Source organism: Notamacropus eugenii, chromosome 7, assembly GCF_028372415.1.
Source record: "Notamacropus eugenii isolate mMacEug1 chromosome 7, mMacEug1.pri_v2, whole genome shotgun sequence".
Taxonomy (NCBI): domain Eukaryota; kingdom Metazoa; phylum Chordata; class Mammalia; order Diprotodontia; family Macropodidae; genus Notamacropus; species Notamacropus eugenii.
The window spans coordinates 162,605,239-162,618,809 of record NC_092878.1 but is presented as its reverse complement, the minus strand read 5'-3'; the positions used below and the strand labels follow the sequence as shown (position 1 = coordinate 162,618,809).

The window sequence follows — 13,571 nt, the reverse complement described above, 5'->3', positions numbered from 1 at the left end:
AGCCATTCCCTGTATGATGGGTACTCCCTGTTTCTGTCTCTTTGCTACAGAGAAAAGAGCTTCTATAAATGTTTAGACATATGGTCTGTTTCCTTTTTCTACTGGTTTAATAATCAGAAAACCTTGATCTGAGTCTGATTCTGCCACCCAGCAGCTGTCTCTGGGCAAATCATAATCTCTTTCAGTCTCACTTTCCTCTGAGGCTATAAAATTCCATCTTGGGAAGGGCTCATCTTGTTAGCTCCAAGTTCATTGTCACCGGGACCCTCTGGCCACTCCACTCTGTGTCCTCTGCTGGATCTTCTTTCTTCAATCTCCCCCTAAATGGAGGCATGCCACAAGTCTCTGTTCCTAGCACTATGTGCTTCTCACACTTTCACAATCTCTTCCACAGACACAGCTCCCACATCCACATGGTCAGGCGTACATTTCCAACTCCTAACCGGCAGTTCCAAGACCAGCTCAAATGCACCATATCCCACACAAAATCTTTGATTTTTCCTCCTTTAGAAGAAAACCATTTCTCTTCACTTCTTCCTAACCCCTCCGTGGCATTACTATTCTCTCTGTCACCCAGACTTAGAGCACCAGGATAATCATTAACTCCTCTTCCAAGACAGTTGACAAATTCTATGGATACTATCCCTAAAATATGTTTTCATCTCATCCCTTCTGCCACAATTTACATTTAAATCCTTTTTTTTCTTATTTGGACTGCCACAGGAGCCTCCTAAATACTCTCCCTTTCTCTAGTCTTTTCCTCGTTCCAATCTACCTTTACACATCTTAACCTATCATTTTCCTAAAGCCCAGTTCCGATCATGGCACCTAATATTAACAATAATAATGATCACATGGCAAATCCAAGTTTCCAAAGTAATTCCCTCACAATAACCTCATGGGGAAGGTAAGACAAGTATTCTCACCATAAGAATTTTATAGATGGTGAAAGAAAATGGCCGAGCAGTACCAGGTCTCAAACTGTCTTACAAAGCGGAAGTCATCAAAACAATTTGGGAAGGAGGAACAAACAGATTGCTAGATCGGTGGGATAGAGTAGGTACACAACATATGGTAGTAAATGGTCATGGCAATCTAGTAAGCCAAAGATCCAATATTTTGGGACAAGAATTCACCATCTGACAAAACTGCAGTTTGGCAGCCACTAAATAGAGATCAACATCTCACACCACATATCAAGATAAGATCAAAGGGTAATATCATAAACAAATTAAGGGAGCATGAAATAGTTTACCTGTCAGATCTATGAACAAGGGAAGAATTTAGGACCAATTTAGGACCAAACAAGAGATAGAGAGCACTCCAGGATAAAGTGGATAGTTTTAATTATATCAAATTAAAAAGGTTTTGTACAAACAAAACCAATACAGTTGATTAGAAGGAAAGCAATAAAGTGGGAAAAAGTTTTATAGCAAGTTTCTGTGATAAAGGCCTCACTTCTCAAATATAAAGTGAGTCAAATTTCTAAGAATACAAATCATTCCCCAGTTGATAAATGATCAAAAGATATGAACAGGCAGTTTTTTAGAAGAAATCAAGTTATCTACAATAATACAAAAAATGCTTTAAATCACTCCTGATTAGAGAAATGCAAATTAAAACAGCTCTGAGGTATCACCTTACACCTATCAAATTGTTTACTGTGACAGAACAGGAAAATGATAAATGTTAGAGGTGATATGGGAATATTGGGATACTAATACACTGCTGGTGGAATTGTGAACTGATCCAGCTATTCTGGAGAGCAATTTGGAACTATGCCCAAAGGGCTACAAGAATGTGCATACCCTTTGATTCGGTAATACCACTATTAGGTGTGTATCCCAAAGAGATTTTTTTAAAAAGGTTAAAGGACCTATATGTACAAAAATATTTATAGCAGCTCTTTCTGTGGTGGCAAAGAATTGGAAATTGAGGGTACTCCCATCAATTAAGGAATGACTAAACATGTTGTGGTGTAGGCTTATAATGTAATACTATTGTGCTTTAAGAAATGACGAGCAGGATGGTTTCAGAAAAACCCAGGAAGACTTACATGAACTGATGCAAAATGAAGTGAGCAAAACCAGGAGAACAGAATGACCTAAGACAATTCTACAGGACTTATAAGGAGAAAAGGCTCTTCACATCCAGAGAAAGAACTGATGGCGTCTCAATGCAGCCTGAAACACTTTTTTAAACTTTCTTCATTATTCTTGAGTTTTTTTGGTATATGTTTTCTTTTGCAATATGGCTAATATGGACATGTTTTGCATGACTGTACATGTATAATCAATATTAAATTGCTTGCCTTCTCAAGGAGGGAGGAGGGGAGGGAAAGAAGAGAGTTTGGAACAAATGTTAAAAGCTTTGTTTCTATGTGATTGAGAAAAAATGAATAAAAATTAAATGTAAATAAAATGGACCATCGGACGGCCAAAGTCTCTTCTAGCTCGAGAAAAAAATTCTAGATAAAGAAACTGAGGCTCAGAGAGGTCAATTACTAACCGAAAGTTAAATAGTAAATGTCAAAGCTGGGACTCACACCCAGGTGTCTCCTTTACTTAAAAACCTTCAGTAGCTCCCAAATGCCTACATAATACACTTCAAACTCTTTCGAGAACAACTCTTCCTTCCTAGTCCTCTGTCCCAATACTTCCCTCCAGAACCTAGGCCTCAGCCAATCTAGACTACCTTCTAGGACCCAATTTCCTCTCATTTCCTTTCCTCAGAATGTTCTTTCTGCCTTAAATACCCTTTGCTCAAAACTCTATCTTTCCAGTCATTACCCATCACTCATATATTACCTTTTCCCTCCCTACAGCCTTCTTTCATTTTTTTATGTAGCCACAGGAGATCTCTCCCAACTCTGGAACTATAGGAAGAATTTTCTTGCTGTGTGTCTGTGTAGTCTGTCTTCCAGGGGAATTCTCTGAATGGCCCTTAGTGCCCAGATTAAAGTACACATTTCAGAGAAAGGTGACAACAGGATCTTTTCCATATTGGTATTTCCAAGGGACCTAGCTGAATACTCCAGACACAGTAGGTGCTAAATAAATATTTGGTGAATGAAGAACCACACATGTAAGACCATGGAGATGGAACCACACTGGGTTCAGGCTCTGGCAAGGAGCTGTGGGGTACAAACCACTCTGGAGCCCCAGGACAGACGGAGCACCAGGGCACAAGGAAGTCTCAGACTCAGATAAGAGCACCACTGGGTGAAGGAATAGGTTCCAACTGGCATCTTTGTCGGGTACTACCCAGTTTTAGGTGGTGGTTCAAATACAGGAACATGCACATGGGGTGGTATTCTAGGGTACAGAGAGGCCTCAGACCCTAGGCTGAGAAGAACAAGCTCTTAAGTAATAGTAGTGGTGTGACTCAGACCCTAAGGAGCAGAGAAGGTTCTCAGATCCAGCTTCTAACCAAATCTGAAGTCTGAAGAGGCACAGCTAGGGCAGGTAAGCAAGACCCAAAAGGGGCCTACACTTTAAACCAGCAGAGCTTCCAAGCTGCCTGATATGGGCAGGTCAGGAACTTGTACAGCTCAGAACACAGGGCAGGATCAGATCACTGTGGGAGCACCAGAGACCTATGGGTCCCTAACCTGAGTTGTTCCAGAGAGCCCAGGATAAAACAATACTCAATATCCCAAGAAGGCAATGAGAGGACCAGCCCAGATGTTTCCTCTAGAAGTGCAGCAGACTCTAGCCCTAACATCAAATCCCAGATCAGGAAGTAGACCAGAAGAATGAGCAAACAAACAAACAAAGAACCCTGCCATAAAGAGCTATTCTGATGACAGGGATGCTCAAGGGACAAATGCACAGGAAGAGAATGTCTCCTAAACATCAACCATCAAAGCTCTAGAGAAAAACACAGTTGGACACAAGCTCAAATAGAATTCTTAGAAGAGATGAAGCAAGAGTTTAAGAAAAAGAAATAAACATGTTTTTATAAATGAAATGAGAGTACTAGAGGCAAAAACTATACAAGGAAATGAGAGTTATGGAAGACAGGATTGGAAAAGGGAATTAATAGCTTGACACAAGAGGTACAAAACTTTGACCAAGTAACAAACTCCCTAAAAATGGGAACAGACCAAATAGAACCAGCATTTCCATGAGGCAACAAGGAAGGTTTTGTTTTATTTTATTTTGTTTTTATTTTGTTTGGTTTTATTTTGTTTTTTACAAAGTCAAAAGACTGAAAAATAAAAGAAAATGTAAGGTATCTCATAGCAAAAACAACTAACCTGGAAAACAGGCTGAGGAGAAAAAAAAATTTTAATTGGACCATTTGAATGCCATAAGTGAAGAAAGAGACTTTACAATCTATTTCAAGAAATCTTAAATCAAGAGGGAGTTAGGTGGTATAGTGGATAGAGCACTGACCCTGGAGTCAGGAAGACCTGAGTTCAAATCCGATGTCAGATACATGATACTTAACACCTGTGTGACCCTGGGCAAGTCACTTAACCGCAATAACCTCACTGAAAAAAAAAATCTTAAAACCACCCAGATCTCCCAGAACCAGGGGAAAGAGTTTAAGTAGGAAAAACCCACCAGTCACATCCTGAAAGAAATCCCAAGATGAAAATTCCCAGGAACATCATAGACAAAATCCAGAACTTTCAAGTGAGAGAAAATATACTGCAAGGAGCCCGAAAAGAAAGAATGCAAGGAGCCACAATTAGGATGACATGAGGTTTAACAGCTTTCTGTTGTTGTTCATATCACTCCAAAGAAGCAAAGACTTGGAATATCAGAAGGGAAAGGGAACTAGGATTTCAACCAAGAATAATTTATCCAGCAAAAGTGAGTATAATCATTCAGTGGGGGGAAAAGTGGGTATTTAATGGAGGACTTTCAAACCTTCCTGATGAAAAGACCAGAACTGAATATAAAATTTGACATTCAAACACAAGACTCAAGAGAAGCATTATCTCATCTAAATGGGGCATGAAAGAAAGAGTTTATACAATGGAGACAGTATAGCAGCAAGCACCCTGACACATCCAGCATGGCCTGCTAGTACAGGTTCTGAGATCTGTTTTCCTAAAAGGGAAGCAACTTTAAGAGATCAACAACCTTTAATCACATATACCAACAGAGAAAATACAAGCTGAGAAATAAAGACCAACAGACAGGGCTTCCAACCATCTGACCAACCATGAGCCATACATACATCACAGATCAACAGACAGATCCAACTGTCTGACTATCATAACCAGAGAAAGAAGCGCCAACATCTGGGCTTTCAAAGCTGGGGGGATCCTTAATGGCTGCCCAGGGTCTCATCTGGAACATGAACCTTCTTCCAAAGACTAAGTTCCCAAACAGAAACCTCACCTCAGAGTATATACACTTTTCAGAGCTTCAGACCCTTATGACCAAGTGCCTCATTAATTAACAAAAGGTGTGGACCTTCCTACAAAACATGCCTCCCTTAAATGGCTTCACCTGAGGCCTATTAATGGGGGGAAGACCTTTGATTGGAATTACAGAGGGTTATGGGGTGCGGGGGGGGGGGGGGGGGGGGAGGAACAATATCTCAACTTTATTTTCATCCAAATTGGTTTCAGGAGGGAAGAATAAATATAAAGTTGGGTACAGAAATTCATCTTATCCATCAGGGATGTAGGAGCGAAAAGGATTAAGAGAAAGAGGAGGGGAATAAGAAAGAGAGTAAATTAAAGGAAATAGTGGTCAAAAGCAAAATAGATTCTTGAGGAGGGGACAGGGTAAAAAAAAGAGAAGGATAAGTCTAAGAAAATATGATGGAGAGTAATACACAGTTAGTCATAATTATGAAAGTGAAGGGGATGGGCTCACCCACAGAACAGAAGACAGCGGAATAAATTAGAAACTAGAATCCAACAACATGTTGTTTATAAGAAAAACACTTGAAACTGAAAGGTACACATCGATTTAAAATTAAGAGGCTGGAGCAGAATCTATTATGCTTCAGCTGAAATTTTTAAAAAAGGCAGAAGTAGCAATTATGATCTCAGAAAAAGCCAAACAAAAATAGACCTAACTCAAAGAGGTAACCAGGGAAATGGCATTGTTCTAAAAGGTACCGTAGACAATGAAGTATATGTATATGTATACATATTTATATACATGTAGGTGTACCTATGTGTGTATATATATAAGACTGCGTATTATACATATGTAATATATATCTAAGCAGTCTTTTCCTTCTCTCATCTTCAAAGCCCTTTTGATTTGATTGGCAGGACATATCACAAAAATACACTCTTACTAATCTTTGTGAGGTGTGCTCCATCTCTGGCCAGGAATCTGTCAATCTTGGACTGGAGGCTTTGATCCAGAAACCCAGACCCCATTTCCAGACACCAGCTTCTTAGCCAGCTGCTCATTTAAGTAACTTTGGGTCTTCTATCTCTCTTTTATTCAAAGGGCAGAGGCAGGGAAACCACAAGTCATGTCTCTGCGGTCAGTCCTTCAGGCAGGATCTCTGGCAGCACTTTTTTAGCACCTTTAGGTTCCTGTCAGACTGTCATTTGTGCCCACGTGAAAATGGCTAACAACCTTGAATCTTTCCTGAGGTGGGCTGCTTTCATCTTGAGACAATTTCTGACCAGTCCATATACTATATTAAAAATGTTCACACTGAGCAGAATGTCCCTTTCATAGAAAGTCTAGACACACGTCCTCAGGAAATACCCCATTTGCTCTCTCATTCAGGAGGAGGAAGGATTAATAGAGAGCCACATAAGAAAGGCAGACCACCTCCCCCACCTTCAGGGGGTCTGGGCTTCGGTGGAGGAGACAACCAGGTCTCTTCTTAGTGCTGACTTGATCATGCTTAAGGCCGCAGCTGTCAGAATGATGTCATCCCAAGTGGCACCTCCTGTCCTCTCCTTTCATCTGAATTTCAGTCTCACACCTCCAGCTGCCCTCAAGATTTTGGTGCTCAAGAATTGTGCAACTTTTCTGAATCCATCAGCTACCTCCACCAGACTGACATGGCATCATTCATCTACTGTCAAAAATTCTACTGATTCTCCTTTTTTTTTAAAATGGTTATGTTCATTCATGCCTTTGAACCCATCCATCCACCCATCCATTCATGCATCCATCCATAAGCAAAGGCTACATGATCACAGATAGGGGTTGGACTAGGAGGTCTTTGAGATCTCTCTGGACTCTGGGATTCTCCTCTGTGCATTTGACCAGCAGCCGCCCCAGCCTGCACACACACTCTCTTTCACTCCAGCAGCAGAAATCCTTCAAGGTCCATTCTAGTTACTTCTTTCCCTGGTTCACTCAGGCCATCTCCTAACCTCCTAGCCCTTTTCTTCCTCCTTCCCTCTTCCCTTCTAATAGTTAAAGAACAAAGATCAAATCAACCCTAACATTGTTCCAGCATGAGATGTGCCAGTCTCCTCCTCCAGTAATAACACTACCTTGGCCACCACTCCATCACAGGGGCCCCCCATTGGGAAGGGGAAGGGCCACCTATGCTTTTGTATGTCACTCCTCAGCACTGCCTGGAACACAGTCAATTCTCAATGAATAAATGCCTTTCCATCCATCCATTCATTCATTCATTCATTCATTCATTCATTCTTTCATGGCAGACAGAGTTTTTTCTAACAGGCCCAAGAACACCATATTACCTGTAAGTACTTTCTAGTTGCGTATCGAGGAACGTATTTTGAAAATAGAAAGTCACGCACTCTCCGGCTGGGGCTTTTTCTGGAACCTCCGGCAGACAAAATACAACCCAGGAGTGGACTTCAGCAAAACTGAACTGGCCAGTCAGAGTCAGCGTGTTCATGGGCCTGCAATTTAAGAAGAGAAGCACGATGCTTACAAGGGCCGCTGTGAGGAAGTAGCATCAGCCAGGGTCTTGGGAGTCACAGAATCCCTCTCGTGGAGACCAACAACCCACTGGGATCATTTCCATTTCTTCACTTACATTTCAATTGGACAAGCACACTGTCATTCAGCTCAGTGCCTCAGGACTCTGAACACGATGCCCAGCTGCCTGCAGGACCATCTCTGGGTTGTCCTCTCTGGGGGTCCCACCAACCAATGGCAAAAGCCAGATTTGCTGCCACCCTCCCCTGACGTCCTCAGTGTCTGACTTGCCCAACTGCTTCTGGCAATGGTTGCACACAATCCCCCACAATCAGGGGCAGAGAACCTCAACCTGGGTACCCTGCCACGAGCCATGCTCCCCTGGGTGGCAGTAGGGCTTAGGTGGCCCCTAAGGCTTAAGAATTCTCCAATCAGTTCTTCCATCCTGCCCGTTCTCTCCCTAGAGAACTTCTCCACTCGAGGCTCCTTCTTCTCACCCCCCCAGCTGGACCATGGCACAGCCCTCCTACCCACCTCCTGCCATCATTCTCTCCTCCTCATCCATTCTTCTTGCTCCTACCAGAAAAGTCTTCCACAAGGAATACCCCATGGTTTCAACTGAGTCACTGTGAAAAGGGGCTTCTTGGTGTCAGCCAAGTCTATGGGGGGGAAGTAGACAGAGGTCTGGGCCTCTAGCCAGACACTGATCAGCTGGGTGGTCTTGCCAAGGGACAACATCCCCACTCTCAGTCTCAGTTTACCCATCTATAAAATAAGGAATAACCATAGTACTTACCTGATAAAAAATGTTAAGTGCTCTGAAAACCTTAAAGCATCACATAAAGGCTAGAGAGGAGGAGGAAAAAGAGAAGGAAAGAGGAGGAGGAGGAATCCTGCCCTCTGGTGACATTTAAACATCATCCACACATTAAAACATCAGCCAAACTGCCCTTTCCCTTCTCTAGACCTTTGCTCATGCTGTACCTGGAATGGCTGCCTCCCTCCTTCTCTGCCCATCCTGTAAATGCCATCTACACCATTAATGACAACTCAACTCCTCATTATTCATCAATGTTATTTATTGCCAACTCAAATGCAGCCCCCCCAGGAGGCTAGCCCTGTCTGCAGCAGTGCCGGCTGGGTGGAGCAGCCTGGGTTGCAGTTTCAGCTCGGACACTAAAAGTTGCGAAGTCCTGAGCCAGTCACTTAACATCCTCTCAGCCTTGGTTTCCTCATCTGCAATAAAAGAGCTGCACTCGGCAGCCTCACCAGTCCCTTGCAGGCTTACCTTTAGGATACTGTAACTTCTCCCCCATGGATCTCACGAAGTCTGAACAAGGAAGCCAGAGTTAATTAAGCACCTTCCCTGTGCCAGGCACCATGCTAAGCAATGTTACAAGTATCGTCTCACGTGATCCTCAAAATAATGCTGGGAAGTAGGGGCTATCATTATCCCCATTAAAGTTGAGAAAACAGGCAGACAGCGGCTAAGCAACGTGGCCCCAGTCCTTCTGTTAGAAAGGGTCTGAGGCCACAACGGACCTCAGCTCTTCCAGACTCGAGGCCCGCAGACTGTGCATGATGGTGGCACTAGCTTCTCTTATGGGCTTCTCACGTGCACCCGGACCACACCCTTCAGCACTGTTTTGGGTTTCCTGGGCCCAGCAGAGTAAGGTACATGAGAAGTATCTAACAGAGGTCTGTCAAGCTGAGCTGATTCAGTCAAGGGATATGAGTAGGATGTTGCTGTCATTCAGTCGTATCCAACTTCCCGTGACCCTGTTTGGGATTTCCTTGGCAGAGGTCCTGGAGGGGTCGGCCATTTCCTTCTCCAGCCCATTTTACAGATGAGGAAAGTGAGGCAAACAGGGTGCAGTGACTTGGCCAGGGTCACACGGTTAGTGAGTGTCAGAGGCCAGATGTGACCTCAGCTCTTCCTGCCTCAGTCCAGCACTCTATCTACCTTGTCACCAGAAGGCTCTCTGCCGCCACCTGGTACTCAGCCTCATCCCAATGGTTAGCAAATACAATTCCTTTTTATTGAGTAGATTTAGATAGAACACATCCACTGTCCTGATGTTTAACAAAAATAACAGATGACCTCAGAGCACGAACCAGCTCAACAATGGCAGCACTTGGCTTCCCTGGACAAAGGAGGATTATGGGACCACCGTCTAGGAAGGGACCATGAGAGAGGGGTCAGGAGAACCTCTCCCCATAGCTGTGTACCTTTCCAGGGTTAACAATCTTCCCGACCAGAAACCCTTCCTTAATCCAACTTCCTCCCAGCTCAGTGGCCCCAGAGGACAGAACTGTGGATTGGGGCACAAGCTGAAACCTTTGCAAACATACAATGAGCCTCCTTGGAAATCAGTCAGCTCTCCATCGTTAAGGGGTTCCAAGCCAAAGCTGGATGACTGCTTGTGGGATCTCTGTTGGAGGAATTCCTTGTTCAGGTACAGGGTGGACTAGACAGCTTTCTGACTTAGGGATGATGGTGCAATGAAGGAAATGTCCCTGGGGTTAGGGCTGAAGAGGGAATGGAATTGCTCCAAAAGGAGCATATGGAAATTGGACACCAATAAGGACCATTCTAACCAAAGTGGTGTGCCTACAGTCCTTCAGGAGGGTGAAAAAGGAAAGTGGAAATTCTGCCAATAGTATCCCATGGGAATAATGCTGATGGCACCCCACATGATCTATTTTCAGAGTAGCAGGTGTTTCAGGGTTACAGCTGGAAACAACGAAGGCCTCAGATGGGAAGATATAGAGGAGCTAGCTATCCATCTCAGGAGCCCACTAAGTTAAAGCAAAGGCTCTCATTAATTAGCAGAATCACCTTAAACAAAACCTCAGAGGTAAAAACACACACCACTGAGGAAAAACCCGCATGTAGCATCAAGAATGGTTATGTTATAAAAAGAAACATCCTTAAATGCAGGAAACAATAAAATCAAAGTGTTCAGTCCTCCATCTTACCTGTCATGATCAATAAAGTGAGTTCTCTGATGAAGTGAAAGCGGCTTGATCTGATACTGACGAACCTGGCAGGTTTTAGGCTGAATCCTTGGAGTTACATATGCTTGAAGCGTTCCATACTGGCCTTCAATCGATCGAATCTGATTCAGTACAAAGGGGAGAAGGGAGTTAGAAACAATCTGGATGATCCTTGAGACCAAAATATCTGAAGAAAATCCGTATTGCAAATCATCATTCTTTGTACATGCAATACCAAGTAACCAGAAGGAAAAACAAGTATTCTATTTAAAAGGTGATTTTTATGAAATGACTAAGCTACAATCAAGAAATTAAATTCAAGTCAAAAGATTCTCAATCCACCTGTCACTAGTTAGTCAAACAAGCATTTTATTAAGCACCACTGTGCGCCAGGCACTATCCTAAGTACCTAAGATTCAAAGGAAGGTAAAAGACAGCCCCTGAACTCAAGGTGCTCACAGACTAATGGGGGGACAACATGCCAACAATTTGGTACAAAGATATCCAGGGGCTAGACAGGAGTTCATCTCAGAGGGCAGCCTGTCAGCATCAGGAAGCCCGGGAAAGGCCTCTTACAGAAGGCAGGGGCTGAGCTAAAGCCTGGAGGAAGCCAGGGCAGCTAGGTAGGATCAACAGCATGATGAATTCATCCTGCCTTGAGCCATCAAAAATGTTCCCCATCCCCAGTTTTTACCAGCCCTGTACATGTTTCTCCCATACCAAATAAATCTAAAGTCTCTCGAACTACTTTGTCTCAAGTCCCAGCCGGTGCCTGACCCGCAGCGGGTGTGTGATCACTACTTACTGATGAGAAAAACGTTCCACAAAAGTTTAGGAAGATTTCTATCAATAATAACAGAGGAGATGTGAAAGCCTGTGAGGCATTCTGAACAGAACCATCCTTGAGAGCATGATCTGGGTTCAAGTCTTGCCTCTGGCACATCTCCTTGCACCAGGCACCTTTCTCAGACTCTCAGATGCTGAGGCAGTGCCAGAGGTGCCGATCTGCACTGATGAAGGGGGTTTCCTCACTAGGAGTACTCCTTAAAGAGCACTTGCATTTTCTAAAGTACTTCATACATTTTCTGCCATATGACCCTCAAAACAGCCCTAGGAAGTGAGTACAACAGACATTAACTCCATTTTAGAAATAAAGAAACTAAGGTTTCTGTTCACACAACTAACAGATTTGAGAAGCAGAATTCAAACCCAGGTCTCAAGGCTCCAAGACTAGCTTTCATCTTACTGCATGGCGCTGCCTTTTAAAAGGGAACATTTTTTTAAAGCTTTAGTGACAGATAGAAGCTTCATTATTTGAAAAAGTCTTCACCTACTTGAAACACCTCATTGCCCAATAATATCCACGAAATCAAGGCTCTGTACTTGTACTGCTATATACTTGTACTGACTCCTCTCCCCACCAACAAAACAAAACAAATTCAAGAAAAACCATAGAGAGAAAAACCATCTTTTTTGGGAGGGGTAAACAATTTAAATGGAACATTTCCCGAACAGTAAGTGGAAAAAAGAATTTGTATGAAAGTCCACTTCCCTCCATTTTATTGACTGGAAAAACTGAGGGCCAGAGAGCAAGAATGATTTTCCCAAGGCCACAATTCTGGATGAAAGCAGGACCAGGACAGGGGCTCAGCCCACCTGACTTGCAGCCTGCTGCTTTCCACTTCACCCTCAATCAATAAGAGACCCCAACTTAACTGACGTAACTTGACTAGAGAATCTATGAAGACAGTAGTGTTGAAATGCTTCAAACCACCTAGAATTAGCTCTGCGCTTTTAGCTGGTGCGATAACACGCTCCAAACGTTACCATAAAGAAATGAGTGATAGTGACCAACAAGGATTTATTTCTCTCTCAAAGGTAGGGAGGAAGGGCAAAAGTTACTTATTAGAGAACTACATCCCTTAACGCTTTATAAGAAAAATACACTTTGGTAAATTAATCAATTCTATGTAGACTTTTAAACTGTAAGACTGAAAGTTGACAAAAGAATGGTTTATAAGTCTTGTTGTTAGGTCTGACATAAATGCATTAACTCTTCATTAAGAATAACCATCATTTTACTAATTTAAGGTAAGCTTATAAATAAAACCAGCGAAGTAAGTTTTGAGCTAAGGTCCATAAAAACGATATTCAACATGAGTTACTCAACTGCAAAAACAAAGCTTCAAAAGATTTCCTCTCACCATCAAAAGTCAACACTTTAAGTAAGGTTACAAACAATTGCTGTCCTTTTAGGGAGGAGGTTAGTTGAGGGCGAAGCGCATGGAAATGAAAAAGACAGAGACATTTGGCTTTAAATGCAATTCACTGACGCATCCAAAGGATAATGATACAAAGTAACAGTCAGAACAGAGATAAAAGACTCAGATAACAAGTGTGGCAGCTGATGGCATTCTTAGGAATAAACACATGCAGCGGGACTCAGGGCAGCCATTTCTTGCACTTTACCTTGAGCTCCAGCCTCGTAGTATTTGCTTGGCACCGATAAGTGGCCAGGAGGAAGTTCTCATTGGCCTGCAAGGAATTAATAGTTGATGAGAAGGATGAATCAATACTATACAAAACAATTTACAAATAGGGCATTTATCCTAAAAGCATTCTGGTTAGAATTAAGCTATGTACTACAATGATCATTTATTTTATTTTTAGAGCAGTAATTAGCAATCAGGGAAGATATGCTTTATGACCTAATTTTCCATAAATGGGGATTATTTATAC

The 13,571-nt window shown here is 42.7% G+C and overlaps 1 protein-coding gene across 1 annotated transcript in view; it reads right to left on the bottom strand.

Moving 5' to 3' along the window:
* Positions 1–13,571, bottom strand: part of BBS7 (Bardet-Biedl syndrome 7) — a 52,203-nt gene that overhangs the window by 7,059 nt on the left and 31,573 nt on the right. The window contains exons 13-15 of the mRNA XM_072625229.1: positions 13,302–13,367; positions 10,815–10,954; positions 7,652–7,816 (exon numbers count right to left, since the gene is read on the bottom strand). Coding sequence (XP_072481330.1) covers positions 7,652–7,816; positions 10,815–10,954; positions 13,302–13,367 — 371 coding nt within the window. The remainder of the gene's footprint in view (positions 1–7,651; positions 7,817–10,814; positions 10,955–13,301; positions 13,368–13,571) is intronic.